Below are 15,465 nucleotides of genomic sequence, written 5' to 3' on the forward strand. Positions count from 1 at the left end.
ATTTACAGGTATGGACAATTTTTAGCCTCCAATTAACCTCCCAACCATGTTTCGGGGATGTGGGAGGAAACCGGAGTACCCAGAGAACATTTTAATTAAAATATAATATTCAACTAGTTAATACATACAAGCACACCAATATGAATATGCTTCCTCTGTGGAAATTCCTATTAATTTAATGTTTTTTTCTTTTTATATATGGGAAGACACTTAACGATTCAAACCAAGCAAAAAATGTTTTCATGAGATTTGTGGACCAGTTTGTAGATTAGTATTTAACGAAAAAGTATTTTTTAAAAAAATAAATTTTGGGTCGCATGTGTACTATTTTTCTTTCCTGATGAAATGTGTATACATTTTTCCAACCACTGGCCAGGGATCAATGAGGTTATTAATCAATAGTATTAGTAAGGTAATTAGCTATAATGGTAAGGAAAACATCATCAACTAGAAGTGCATGGTCGTAGCCAACCACATGTACAATATTTCCTATGCTATATAATTTATATGTAAATATTGATTAGCACACAAAATAAATTATTTTGAGCAATAATTTCATTTTCAATCAAACTGCCTTTTGAATGACAAGAAGCCGTGACATATCAGGAGGGGTTGGACGAGCTAAAAAAACAGATTGAAGTAAGTAGTGGGAGAATATAAAGGGGCAGGGTCAATGTAACGTCTCAAAGGACACCCAGGAGAAGGTCTAACCTTATTCCACAACATTTATTATTAAATACGCTCTGCAGTGGGCCTGCTCTGCGCTCTCAGCAGCGGTAAATCTAATTAGGTGTTATCGTCACAAAACAAGTTCGGCATCCGTGTAAACATGGTCACAGTTCATCCTGTGGAAAAACTACATACAGTCTCTTTTGCTGTGCAGCCTGACACAGAGCTGCAGTGTACTTTTAGTGAGATTATTCCAGATCATCGTTAAAAATCAAACAAAGAGGAGACGGATCACGGCAGATGTCGCCCTTACCGAGCTTGAGACCAAAGATGCTCAGGCTGGGGTCGGTGGTGGTGTGCAGGCGTCTCTTCTTTCGCCAGCAACGGGCCGGATACGTGTACATCTGCCCGGCCGCAACCCCTTGTTAACCAGTGAACACAAACAAAAAGACTGTTTCAGTAGTCGGTTTTCTATCATAAAGGACAAATATTATACGGATTATTTTAACTGATTTATACAATTCATTTTTGATTACTGTAATTTCTGGCCTACAGAGCGCACCTGCTTATAAGCCTCACCCAGTACATTTGTAAAGGAAATACCATTTGGTACATACATAAGCCGCACCTGTGTAAAAGCCGCTAGGGCCCACATTGAAACATGAGCCATTTACGAAGAAAGACTGAACACAGAAAGTGTTTTCAAAGTTTTAATACCTTAGCTTAACATAGCAACAACACAGTAGCACAAATGTAGTTTCTTTCGGCTTGTCCCGTTAGGGGTCACCACAGCGTGACATCTCAGATGAATATTTGTTTGGCACAGTTTTTACGCCAGATGCCCTTCCTGACACAACCCCTCTTGGGGAGTAGAGCCCCCAGTGAGACACGAACTCACAACCCCTGGTTTACCAAAGCAATGCTCTGACCACTGAGCTATGGAGCCTCTCCACGGTAGCACGAACAGGGCTGGTAAAAAAAAACAAAAACAAAAACAAAAAAAAAAAGAAATACAGCAGCAACACGCTAACATAGCGCTAATGCTAGCACAGCGCTAACAGGGCCAGTTAAAAAAAAAAAAAGTATATATATACAGCGGTAAAAGTCATTTCCTCTGCACATATATTCCACCGGTCTCTTACCTTCTCCGCTCGAGTGCCCCCTTGCGGTCGTTAGAAAAAAAATGCATAAATTAGTCGCATCACCGCATAAGCTGCAGGGTTGAAAGCGTGTGAAAAAAGTCGCAGCTTAGAGGCCGGAAATAACCGTAACTAGCAAAAAGTCAGTTACTTGTTATTTTTACATAACAGACATCTACCTTTTGCGGTTTTAATACTGGAAGACTTCTGAAGACTCCTTCCAAAACACACCTTTACATCTAGACCACAGGTGTCAAACTCAAGGCCCGGGGGCCAGATCAGACCTGCCTCGTGATTTTATGTGGCCCGCGGAGGCAAATCATGTATATCAACTTCCATTATTTTTTTTGTCCAAATCTGTATCAAAATTGTAAAATTGTCATGTACATGATAAAGTTGAGATATTACAAGTATTTTTGTGTTACCAAGCAACAATAGTTGGAAAAACCCCTTACCCTTGATTTTTGATTCCATAACTAGTTCATAAATTTCATGTGTAAATATAATGAGGCGGTGAAAGCTTTTTATCATTTCACAGCCATAACGGCCCTTTGAGGGAAACCGCAAGTACAATGTCGCCCGTGACAAAAATGAGTTTGAGACCCCTGATCTAGACTGTAAATTTTGCCACTTAAGTGAAACCACAAACGGGCTGAGTTAACTTTGACACACTCTGGCACAATTCTGAATGGTTTGCTCACAGGTGGGCAAGCAAGAACTTCAAAGCCCCAACTACTTGCATACAAATTATTACATTTTCCATATCTGTTCCGTTTGAAATGGTAATTATAGTGGGGAACCATGAAAACCACACCGCACTGAACACACCAGTCAGCAGACAAGTTGGGGAAGAACATGCAAAAACCACACAGGAAGGCCTGGGCCCAGATTCAAAACCCCAGCATTAGAACTCAGGCCAGATATGCTGACCAGTGCCCACCGTGCTGACCAGTCATGTTACAAGGGTATAGCAATGATGAATTTGCGCATCCAATGACCTCAACCAATACAACCATCTCACACTTGGAATCCTGGCTGATCAGGCACTGGTACCAGCACCTGGTTTTTACTAGAGGAAAATATAGTTCATGAGTAGAGCTGCGTTGAGACAAATAGGAACAGTACTTTGGAAAAAGGACCACCGGACTCGTATGCAAAGTAGTAAACTTTGTAGAGCGCTGTGGATGTGCAAACCATGAACCCCAACCCTAACATTGCCATATCGTTTAATTGCTTTTGCAAGGTAAACACAAGCATTAGGTCTTTAGTAATGTTTAGCATGGTTGACCTTGTGATTGCCTTCCACCACACTCCTTTCTTGTGTGCAGAAAAATAAAGTCAAAATAATTATGCTCATGTTGTCCCTTTTTAGCAACAGGAATCACTGTATACTCACTCATTGCTTATTCAAGAACTAGTCTGGAGTGCGGTTTAATCCTTTCTATCATTACTGTATGTTTTGTGAAACACAGTATCATAGAGTGGAACTGTCCTATTTAAAATTGTTTTGTTTTTTTGGTGAGGCTGGAGTAAATTAATGGCATTTCCATTCAAGTCAATGAGGAAAAAAATGATTTAAGATGTGCGTGATTTGAGTCATGAGCGTGGTTTTCGTTCTAACCAAACTGTGTCGTGGGAATACACCATTTTCAATTTAGCCATTACGCTCCACTTGCATCAGGGCCAAGCACAACTGCTAACTGGAACCGGTCTTATTCCACCAAAGTCGTCAGGCATGTTTAGAGCAAATCCAATCTTATATGTCTATCGGCGTTATGAATAAAGATGCCCTCAATTCAATAACTGTTATATTGCATCGTGTATGCGCTCACCCGGGCTGCGGTGATGTCGTTCCATCCAGATGTAGCAGTTGTTCTGGGCCACGCCGGTTTGGGAGTCCAGAAATGGCAGGCGCACGCTGCGTTCGGCGCACAGGCGGGCATTGTAGCTGCGGCACTGCTCAATGGCGTCCTTGTAAAACTGGTCGCCCAACCTAGCAAGTGTTAGCACCAGAGGTTAGCCACAAAAAAGTCATTTTAAATGAATCTATTATCAGCAAAACTGAAAATGAGGAACCCTAGGCAAAAAAAAAAAAAAAAAAAAAAAAAAAACATTATTCTGAGATATTCATAAAATTGTGTTTATGGCTATGACTATGAACCAACCTCACTAAAAATCCCATCAAAATATTTTTCCCCCCAGATCGGTTGGTAGTGGCAATTACGATAAAGGGAGGGGGGGTGATATCACTCCACCCCCCCACTATTTTCCACCCTGTATTTTAAATATTCCATTATCTGTAAACTTTTCATTGTAAAATGTATTTTCTGTTAAATTTTGAAAATGACACGGAATATAATATAACTGTGCAACAAAGATAAAGAAAAGTATTAACAAGAAAAAAAAAAACATGCATAATCAGACCATAAAAACCTTTCAGGTTGTCCAATTTCAATTTACACCGAGGGAGCAGGGTCCATTACATCACTCATCCTTAGAAGCCCTCGTTTTCAACTGTGCATGCGTGTGTAGCATGTCTTTAGTGGTACAATTTATTCCTTGTTTGCAAATGCAGCTGTGCAAGATGACATCACTGACAAGAAAGCCCCAAAAAGTCTGACAAGATAACCGAGTGGGTTCCCACGGCTGCAGCAGTAGATTACAAACATTAGCTAGCGCCTGCCGAGTCTGCTAATGTTTTGTGTGAGTCAACCCAAATTGGCATGGCTGTATTGACGTCACATAATTGGTTCAGCGCGGAGCAAACGCAGCAATTGGTTATTCCAGTGACTACAGAGTGACGCAAAAGCCCCAAAAGTCCAATAAAACCTGAGTTGAGATCAGTGAGCACTTAAACTCCACAGGCGTTTTGCTAATTTTGTGAAGTGATGGATGATAATGAAGTGATTGCAAAGACAAAAACATTTAAGATAAATCAGAATCAGATACCAAAACCTTACGAAAAGACTGGAAATGGTCAAGCTGTTCAGTACACTACCAACAATACCATAAAACCTTAATGGCATATAGTGTCCAGTACATATTAATACTCAAAAACATGAAATTGAAAGGATAGTGGCTAAAGAAGAACATGAAAATTACAAAATTTGTGGTTGAAAGATTTTTTTGTTATCCAAAAAAACGACAATTTATCATGCCTTATATTGGCTCGTTTTCCCTCTGGCTCAGATTAAGTATCTCCTGCGACGAGAGCAGTTAAGACTCTCGGACTTAGTTCCACTTTCCTGAGCACCACTGAGACTTTGGCTGTCCCTTAGCATTTCACTGTTAATATTCAGAGTGGGATGGCGAAGGATATTTCACAGTCAAACCCTCAATCTCTGCCAGATGCCTGCTATGGTAATTAGCCTACTTAATTAATCTCGGCTGAGTGACACGCACAAGGGCAGGTTCTAATTTAACTATGTCAAAGATGGAGGGTGAACGCTGAGGCTCCTGAATAGGTGTTATTTGTCTGATTTTTATCAACTGGAGGAGGCCGATCGGGAAAATCATGCAATCGGTCGCCCGAGTTGCAACATGGCACGTCCGCATCGCCACGGCATAATAAGCTCCCGGCACGTGTTTTCAATTACAACATTAGGAAGACAGCCATTTTGAAGGCAAACTAATGAGCTGACGGCTGCGAGTCGAGTCTGGAATCGTTAAGTGGACCTGGGGAGGCGGGAGCCTTGCTTGTCCTGCTCTCACCCCCCTTCTCCGCCTACAGCTCTCGCTCCTGACGAGACAACGCGCAGCAGATGAACAGTCGTGTGAGGAATGCCGTCCGCACAAAGCCGTCTACACTGCGGCTCGGACAAAGTCGCAGGGTGTTAGGACGTGTGGAACAAGTGGACAGTCACAGGTACTGTGAATCCAAGACAATAAACAACGTCAAAAATACTATAACTACAGTCATCCCTTTCAATATGCATTGCGATTAGTCACATGCGTTTGTCTATTAGCTGAAATAACATGATTTATTAATGCATATTTTAACTCAATTATATTGAGGTATGTGGGTGAGGCATGTTAGCTTAGAAGACAATATGATTGTGTCTGTATGTGGGTGGTTTCAGGTAAAAAAAAAAATTACATAGCTAATATCACAAACGATTACATTCCAGACCCACCCGCAATAGGGAAGAAACAGCTTTATAGAGACCATACACATAAAACATTTAAACTTATCAAAACTCAATCAAACACACTTTTAAGCACATTATAAATGTATTTGAATACACAGATATACAATATGGAATCTGTGCTTTTAAGAGTGAGTCTCGGTGTGAGATGAGGCTGAGAAAAGTTCTTTAAGGTTCAATCTGTGTGGAGTTTGCATGTTCTCCCTGTGCCTGCATGGGTTTTCTCCGGGCACTCCGGTTTCCTCCCACATCCCAAAAACATGCAACATTAATTGAACACTCTAAATTACCCCTAAGTGTGATTGTGAGTGTGGCTATTTGTCTCTATGTGCCCTGTGATTGGCTGGCAACCAGTCCAGGGTGTATCCCGCCTCCTGCCGTTGACAGCTGGGATAGGCTCCAGCACTCCCCGCGACCCTCATGAGGATAAGTGGCTAAGAAAATGGATGGATGGAGGATGTTCTCAAAACATTGAAGAAATGGCTGAAATGGGGCATTGGTGACTATGTGAGGGCATTACAGTAAGTAATTATACTGTACTCGGGACAATGAACCGATCGCAACAGGACTGTCCTGGTTCTCTCAGAAGCCGTATCGTCTCATCAGAGTAGGCGTCATCGGTTCATAGACTTTGTGACAGCACCTGGCTCATGCTGTCCAAACCAAGCCTTGTTGCAGGAACAGATGACGCCTCCTTGTTTGAGAGAAGAAACATCTAAGACAACCAGAACAGTCCGCTTGCGATTTGCAATTTAATGCCCAAGAAATGACCTGGAATAGTCACAGTTCAGCATATGTATAAAGAAATATATATATATATATATATATATATATATATGTGTGTGTTTTTTTAACTTAAAAATCTGATAATGGGGGAACAATGTAAATGCACTAAATTGGAATTTTTGAAAATCCATGAAAAGGTTAATTTTAGCCATAGTTGATCAAGGAACTTCAAAAGCCGCATCCCTAAATGTGATGTTCTTCTCTAAACGGATTCCAAACGCCAAACTGTGCCCTTCACTGCCATTCCTCGACATCAGCACACATCGTTGATGGAACACGACATGACATATCAGCTTACAAAAGCGCAGACCAGCTGTAAACGGTCCCTAAAGTGGACTCCGCTTGGAAGGCGCACTCAAAAGGCATGCCACAAGGAAGGAGCACTCTTGAGACCACTCAAGTTGAACGTCGGATACTAATCAGGCTCAGGGACTGTGTTTCGGGCCAGCAGGGGGGCTGTCGGTCGGGTTGAGGCAATACATGCGCGGATAAAAATCTTTAGGTTGGTGCAGGCTATTCTGAGAGAAGAGCCGCTAGCTGCAAGGTGGGAGATCCTTCTGACACACGTAAAAGGGGACAGTCATAGCTCCTTTCTTTTTACGCACTCAGTATTAAAACGTCGTTTTTGGCTGCTTTTTTTTTTTTTTTTTTTGCAGCGGACTATAATGTGATCCAAATTAAGTTGATTGATTTATGACAAAAATTATATTTTTCAGTACAGTACAGCTGTCCACAACCTTTTTTGCACCACAGAATAGATACATGTGAATACATCCATCCATCCATTTTCTTAGCCACTTATCCTCACAAGGGTCGCGGGAGTGCTGGAGCCTATCCCAACTGTCAAGGGGCAGGAGGCGGGGCACACCCTGAACTGGTTGCCAGCCAATTGCAGGCCACACGAAAACAGACAACAGTCACACTCACAACCACACTTAGGGGCAATTTAGAGTGTCCAAATAATGTTGCACGTTTTTGGGATGTGGGAGGAAACCAGAGTGCCCGGAGAAAACCCACACAGGCATGGGAGAACATACTAACTACTCACGGGCGGGTCCGGGATTGAACCTGGGACCTCGAAACTGTGAGGCCGACACTTTCCAGCTGATCCACCGTGCCGCCACATGTACATAAAGTCCCGGGGTACTCCTGGTGAGAATCTTTTAAGGCTAGCAACAATTGACTAACCACTATTTTCATCCACGACCAATTTTTATACTCTTGTACCCACAAAGATGAATTGACGATTGTGTCGGCTTGTTGAGAGTTATGGACTAGGGATAGCAAAAATAGACAAGCATATATACTCACATATATTGACAAAACTTGTGAGACACTCTGGACTAGTCTGCATTCAATTGATTCAAGTTACAATACATCAATTCCACACGATAACGGGATTCTTCACGACCCATCGATAATTAATCCCATCGCTATTGGTGTGCCCATCACATTTGCCCCTTTTACACATTTGATTTAACTTGGGAACAATACTGATTCGTCACATCTTACGATAGCAACCTGTTTATTTGCATAGCGTACAATCAGTCAATGCAGTCGCTGCCTCACCAAATGCCCTTTAAGAGCAGTCGGGCAAGTTTTCAACCCTCCTATTACATATCTTAAAATAAAATTAACCTTTTGTTTGGCATGTCTTGGACACATTTTTCCCCAAATTGTTTGAGTTGCCTAGACCACATCATAACATTTACCAAACAAATGTTCATGTTGTTTTGGATGATACTGACGTCACTATAAGATACAATTTTATAATCTTCAAAAAGCTTTGGGCCCCTCACCTTATACAACGCTCTGTAGTAGTATGATAACCACTGATAAGTCACACGTTGCTTGGAGGATTTTTTTTTTAGAATTTCATTGGGTGCTGTTTTTTCACCACTGAAAATGACTTCGAAGGAAAGTTTTTTTCTCATTATCAAGTCGATGCAAAAGAACTCAAGACCACATTTTGAAGGTCTTGGCCTTGTCAAGGACTTGACTCTCAAACGCCTTCCTCATCTTGGTCTCGGACTGCCCAGACTGGATTTTCTGTCGTGACCGGTCGAGACCAGCAGCTCTGAGCTGCTATTCTTCAATTTCATGAATGTGGTAATAAGGAGAAGCACTTGGCAAAAACAAATACTTTCTATTCACGTGTTCTTGTATTTTTCTTTTGAGTCAAATCTAAATGGAATCTTTTCCTAATGCACTTCCAATGCACTAAAACAAAGAGGAAAACTATTACAGAAAAAAATATTGTATTAAAGGAAAAAATATATTCACTTAACTGGCCCTGTGTGAAAGTAATGCCCCCCTAAACCTAATAATTTGTTTAATAGTTGTTTTTTTCCCCTTAATAAATGAAATCAGCATTGAAGCACCACTTTAAGTTCACTTGGGTTACACTTGTTTGATATTTACATTTGTTTGGTGATCAGAAGCATAAAAATAGGAAAACTCCCAAAACATCAGAACTGAGAAGGGTGCCAAGACCTTTTCATGGCAGTGTATTTATTAATAATTATAACTTATTATATAAAGTATGGGCGACACGGTGGATCAGCTGGTAAAACGTTGGCCTCACAGTTCTGAGGTCCCAGGTTCAAGTTTGTGGAGTTTGCATATTCTCCCCCGTGTATGCGTGGGTTTCCCCCAGGCATTCCAGTTTCCTCCCACATTCCAAAAACATGTAACATTAATTTGACACTCTAAATTGCCCTTAGGTGTGATTGTGAATGCGGCTGTTTGTCTCTATGTACCGTGCGATTGGCTGAAAACCAGTTCAGGGTGTACCCCGCCTCCGCCCCGTTGACAGCTAGGATAGGCTCCAGCACTACCCGTGACCCTTGTGAGGATAAGCGGTGAAGAAAATGGATGGATGGATATAAAGTATGTATGATGTTAGTGATCTTGCCGAATTAGGCTGTATGTACATTGTGGCCCCTGAACGACAAAAAGCTTGCTACCCCTGTAACATCAACATGCAGCATGAGTGGCACTTACTCTAGGTTTTGCCTCCAAATGAAGTGGTTGTGTCACAACCCAAATCGCTTCTTGTCACATTTCATAAGCCAGATGGTGCCAAAACTAAGTCACAATTTGGTGTGGTTAAGTGAGCCTTTCAGCTCCGCCTGTGGTATGTGCAACACAGCCAGTTAGCGGGTGCATGAAATGGAACAAAAGCTAATCTCGTAGCCGGCGTAGGGGCCCCCCCATCAGCGTGTTCCCGTCCACGGTCTGCTGCCGTTACATGGCTGCGCCCGTAATGTGACAATATGTCAACGCTCATTTTGTGTGTCGCTTTACATTTGTAGTTTGTCGTGGAGACTCTTCAGCGAGGCGCACGCATACGCAAGCCGCAACCCACAGGACAAGGCGTCTTTAGTTTGGGTTTGCAAAGGTGTGCAGCTGATTCACAGGAAGCAGCAGCTGCCACAGCAACACAACCAATCACAGGAAACACACCAAGAAAGTGAACAGGATAAAACCAAACCACATATGACCAAAACACTCTTAACAATGAACAGCAGACCTGACTCACACAAAAGTAGCTGTTACCACAAGGAAATACAGCTCCTTTTAGTCTGGTATGGTATCCGAAATATCCCAAAATAACTGACCAACACCATACTAGTTATTTGTACCATTAAATTACTACTACCACAGTACAGCTGCAACCAAAGTTTTGTTGCCTAAATGGTGGCGGTTGACACACTGCAACACATTGAATTGACATATGCATGATTGTTGACAAACACAATGTATCCTACTTGACCCACTTCATTTGTTTGTGTATAGATGGCATAGACAATTTACACAGAGTTCCGTTCCCACGGACTCGCAAACGTCTGTGCTCTCCACTCGACATCTCATTTTCAACTCATTTTCAGTTGCCTAAAGGTATTCTCATCCATGTCGTCAAAGTATCTCCACAGAGGCCCGAGGTAGATCTCAGGTTGGTGCAGTGGTATTGCTGCGTACAGTATCCGATCATTTTTATGAGAACCAAAACCACAAAGATACGGTATCTGACTTTTGTTTTTCTTTTCATTTGCGGAAAATTGGGCAAGTTATGTGACACAAACCAAGAGCAAATTATGCCACGGCACAAAACAGTTTATTGCGCAGTGTTTATAACCATGATTATCAGGACCGTCGATCAAATGGGCCTTTCCGACCTGTCAATCACTCCTACAATAATAGCCAATCAAATAGCCGCATTGTCTTAACCCCTGGCTTGACACGCCCCTCTCACCGTATTGTCCCACATGCAGTGCTGGTTGTCAGTAGTGTGCGCTTGGAAAAGTTAATGTTACGAAGAAAATGGTCCTCAGATGCGCTTGGGGAACGTGCAATTCTGATCAAAGATTTCCTGCTAGGTTACAATGATTGATTTTCTAAAGCCTAAAACACAGTTGACAAAGTGTCTACGATGGATTAAGGCTCACGGAAGACCAGACGTACAACTAAATGTGAACAATATCAACAAACACAAGGCTGTATGTTCGAAGGTTAAGTGAGCGAGAAGTATCATCTGAGTTTGATGGAATTATTATCAGTGCTTCATACATTGCAGGAGAACAACTTTCACTTTGTTAGTGTATCACTGTCCTGCTGAATGAAGTGTGCCATGTTTTATGCCGCAGAGTCGGGTTAAAGATACATAAATGCGCAATGTCATGCAAGAGAAATGTCTATTTGCCTATTTGTATCACATCAGACTTTTAAGACAGACAACTGGGTTCCATTACGAGCCAAGTCAAATGAATACACCCGCTCACTTCTAAAGACTACTATGATATTACTCGTGATCTTTCCAAGTAAAAAGTACTCACCCTGCTTTACACGTGCAGTACCAGTCCACTATTTTATCCTGTTGGATTTCAATATGAAGTTTGTGAGGCGTCAAACGTTTTTCCATCGATTGCCAACCTTTCGTTGTAACTCTGACATTGCCTCCTCCTCTGTCCAAAATCATAAGTCTGTGTACATATCCTTGCATCAAATAGTTGTGACCACTCTGTAGAACTCTCTTGGACAAGTCCGATGCATTTGGCAAAAAACATACTGCAATATTATCTAGAATACGCAATAGAGAATCCACTTCAAACCTGTTCTGTTCAGTCGCCATTTTGGAAGCTAGTGGGACATGGCAAATGTAGCTCAGGGGGGCGGAGCTTAAAATCACCAGTCTGAAAGGTTTTATTCCAATAAAAAGCTCCGCGATGATAATGTAAAATGGCATAAAAAGGGATACCATTTTCCATCCCAACCAAACACAACGTTCAAAATAAAAGTGCACCATGGAGGCTGCAGCACACTGATGACTATGAATCCTACTGTATCCCCCTTTGGGATATAATTTAACGCATTGTGCCAAAAGGAAAATACACAAAGAAGCCAATATTTCAACATCAAAAGTTGTAGAATGTAGAAAAATGTGCGATCTGCACAGTGACATTTGTTAAATCTTAAATATTAATCAGTTTCAAACATCCATTGATTGAATTGTCTTTTGATTGTATTCTTCTTGACATAAACAACAACCCAAAAAGAAAATACAAAAACGGTTTGATATCCTACATTGCCGACTGTGTTCTTCTGTGTTGGACTGATTGACAGGTTACACGTGTATGATGTCACACAATTTACAAAGCAAATGCAGGCATGATGGCTACACACCCCAGGGTGAAAACAGAAGAGAATGTTTATCGTTGCAAAGCAAACAATGGCAAGCTCAATGGAGTTTTATGACTTGGCTGAAACACGTCGTATTGGCGAGATCTGACCAAAGTGACGTCGCTCAAGCTAGAAGATGCATCTCGCCCACTGAAAAAAGGTTAAGCTTCACAATATTCATTTAATATTCAAAGCACCCAAGCTGGGGAGTGCGGGGTGGGGAGGGGGGGGGGTAGCCCCTCCTTCTCTTCAGCCCAATTTTAAACCATTTCCCTAAAGTGAGTATTTTAATACAAAAAAGGTCACACTGGAGCAGCATCCAATTAGCGTCAAGTTTGACTAATTATAAATCGGACTAAAGTGTGAAATGAAGTCAGGAACCAGACGCTTAGAACAAAGATTAAAACACTTCTTTGCATCCAATTTGCAATAAATAAAGTATGACCAGTAATAATAGATGTCGGGTAAAATTAAAACATCAATGTGAGAGTATTACAAGATGTTACAGTTAGAGAAAATATGTTTTACAAAAACATGCTTAGGGTTATTCAAGAAGTCAATACATTACTGCACAAGAAAAATGTCCTAATTTTAAAAGAAAAATGAGGGATTGTGACTGCAAAACTAAAATGTTATCATAGTAACACCATTATGCATATAAGCAGGTTAATGTGACTGCTGAAATGTTGACAAGCAAAACAAAAAAATGTAAAAAAAAAAAAAAGTAATGTTACATTTCAAACATTGATTTTTTTTTTTTCCTCTGGCAAAAGTAACATTACATTACTTTTCCCTTGAAAAACAACTTCATACAACTGACTACTTGTCACTCCTAAAAATACAGTTTGTTCTAACAGCACAATGTGATTTTGGCCCAAAATAAATAAAAATAGTCTTGCCTTGTCACAAATTCATTATCACATTACTAATATTTTGCTGGTAAAAGGTGAACCTTATTCTTATAATGTTAGTTTATTTGCAAAACGTTTTGCTTTTTTTTCCGCCCTCAGAAAAAAATACAACTATTCCTAACTCGACTTATTTTCGGTTGTAAGAATTAGGTTTTATCCTTGCATTTTTTTAATCCTTTTTTATTCCTAATAGTTGTCGTGGCCTTCATAGATTCCAGCCTTGACAGCAAACAACTCTACGCATACACCGCGAATTCTGCACAGCGTGCATGATTTGCGATGAGAAAACACGAGTGATGACAGAACGGGAGGTATTAATAGGATTCTGTTGGGCATCAAGTGATGCTCTGAGTCGTTTGGCTGCCAATAAAATGGTTGCTCAGCTAGTAACAAATGCACAGGCCACTAAACAGATTCAAGTGAGATTTTCTGCTTGATGGGAATACAGGTGGGGGTTGTTGTGCCAAGAATGACCTCAGAACAGCACCCTACATGCCTAGAACACGGCCAGACATCACAGGCTACAGGCTGTTTGCACTCAGCCATAAATTATGTGTCGAAATATGGTCATTGGCCCGTCTCCCCCATAGTTGCCTGTGTGAACTGGCGAATACAACACACACCCCATATGTTGTAAGAGGCGCATGCATTTGCTTCCTAATCCAACCATAAGAAAAGTGGGAAAGTGCTGACAAAAAAGGAAGCTTGCACTGGCAACCAACATCGGCAACAATGGTTGACAGGGCGAGGTGTGGTGTGGTCCACCATGTTCCGGGCCAAGGACGGAAGAACCAAGAGGGACACCTCTTTTTGTACGAGCAGATGGTTCTGCAGCTTGTGCCCAGCACTTCCTCTCTGTTGGAGCATCTCTCTGACAGATGGGCCCAGGATCCTGGACCAGAGCAACCAGGCTAATCTCTCACACTCCTCCACTTAAAGGCACAGCGAAGCACGCCTGCTTGACTTGCACAAGGACGATAATGATGATAGACTTGACTCAGTGTGCTAATCATCTTCTTGTTAAAAGAAGAAACACACCTTCTTTTAGGATTGTATGTGCACCAGTCAAACAATGCATGGGAACAAAGGAGAAACTGAGGAAATAACGTGGAGGGTTGCAGCATCTAAGTCATAAAGCATTTTTGCACACGACTGGGGCAGAAATGTGCAGGGTTTCTTCTTTCTCTCCCCCCCCCAAGTGTCTGTGCTGGCACTTTGGTCGATTTGGCCAGCCAGCATGCAAACACAAAATGCCTCCACCTCCTCCTCCTCCTCCTCCCCCTCCTCCCTCGCCGGCTCCTGACCACGTCTGCGCTCCGACGAGCCAAAGTTGACATGTCGACAAATCGCAAAAGTAGGCAGCACTCTCGGAATGTCACTTCATATTACAAAATGCAACAGAGTAACAAAGAAATAAATAGACTCAGTCCCACATAAATAAATAAAATGAAATTTAAAAAGAATCGATTCTCAATTCGTCCGAAACCGGCAGAGAGAGACACTGTGTCGACAGAATAAAAATATGCAGTCGACGAAGGCGACACGCTCCGAAGGGATTGCTCTGGCGCTAAGCTAATGTCACGTTTGCAGACGACACGTTGAAATCTTGTGAAAATAAAGCAACTATACGGAGGCTACTTTGCCATGCAAGAAGTACACCAACCTGAAATTAGACAGCCGTAACGGCCGAACGTTCACAGCCGGAGCTTGTACGCACGAACGGCCATGTGTACCGCTCGAGTTGGTAAGAAAGTAAGCAATCACAATTTCACCCAAAACGTCTAAATTACTTACGCTTTTAGTGGATTCTGAATGACAGCCGCCATTTTGCTCCAATGTAATGCAATATCGGCGTCTTGCAGTTCTGAGGGAAACCTATGGAAACGGACCAATCAGAGCTCGGGATGAATTCGTCCACCAATAGACGCGCGGTATATGCGATTGGGGCGTGGCTTGATGAGGGTAAACTGTCAGAATCTTTTTAAAGGGTTTTCTCTTCACTGTGTATTTTGCACAACTCGCTGAACGACAACATATGCAACTAGAAAGCCGCGACTTGAGTGAACTGCAACATTTGTTTTGGATTCCAGGAACTCGTAACGACGGCACAGACTGGGAACACGGAAGCTGTTCAAT

At 41.8% G+C, this 15,465-nt stretch overlaps 1 protein-coding gene across 4 annotated transcripts in view; it reads right to left on the reverse strand.

Moving 5' to 3' along the window:
• Positions 1–15,280, reverse strand: part of LOC133512923 (zinc finger protein DPF3-like) — a 31,667-nt gene extending 16,387 nt beyond the window's left edge. For 2 of the 4 annotated variants that reach the window (XM_061843004.1, XM_061843002.1), the window contains exons 1-3: positions 15,124–15,280; positions 3,641–3,801; positions 983–1,090 (exon numbers count right to left, since the gene is read on the reverse strand). In XM_061843004.1, the coding sequence (XP_061698988.1) occupies positions 983–1,090; positions 3,641–3,801; positions 15,124–15,155 (301 nt within the window). In that variant the 5' untranslated portion in view covers positions 15,156–15,280. Of the gene's footprint in view, positions 1–982; positions 1,091–3,640; positions 3,802–3,973; positions 4,181–4,241; positions 4,459–15,123 lie in introns of those variants that run through there. The other 2 variants (XM_061843005.1, XM_061843003.1) reach the window with 2 other exon arrangements.
• Positions 15,281–15,465: the final 185 nt, after the last annotated feature.

This window comes from Syngnathoides biaculeatus, chromosome 15 (genome assembly GCF_019802595.1).
Source record: "Syngnathoides biaculeatus isolate LvHL_M chromosome 15, ASM1980259v1, whole genome shotgun sequence".
Taxonomy (NCBI): domain Eukaryota; kingdom Metazoa; phylum Chordata; class Actinopteri; order Syngnathiformes; family Syngnathidae; genus Syngnathoides; species Syngnathoides biaculeatus.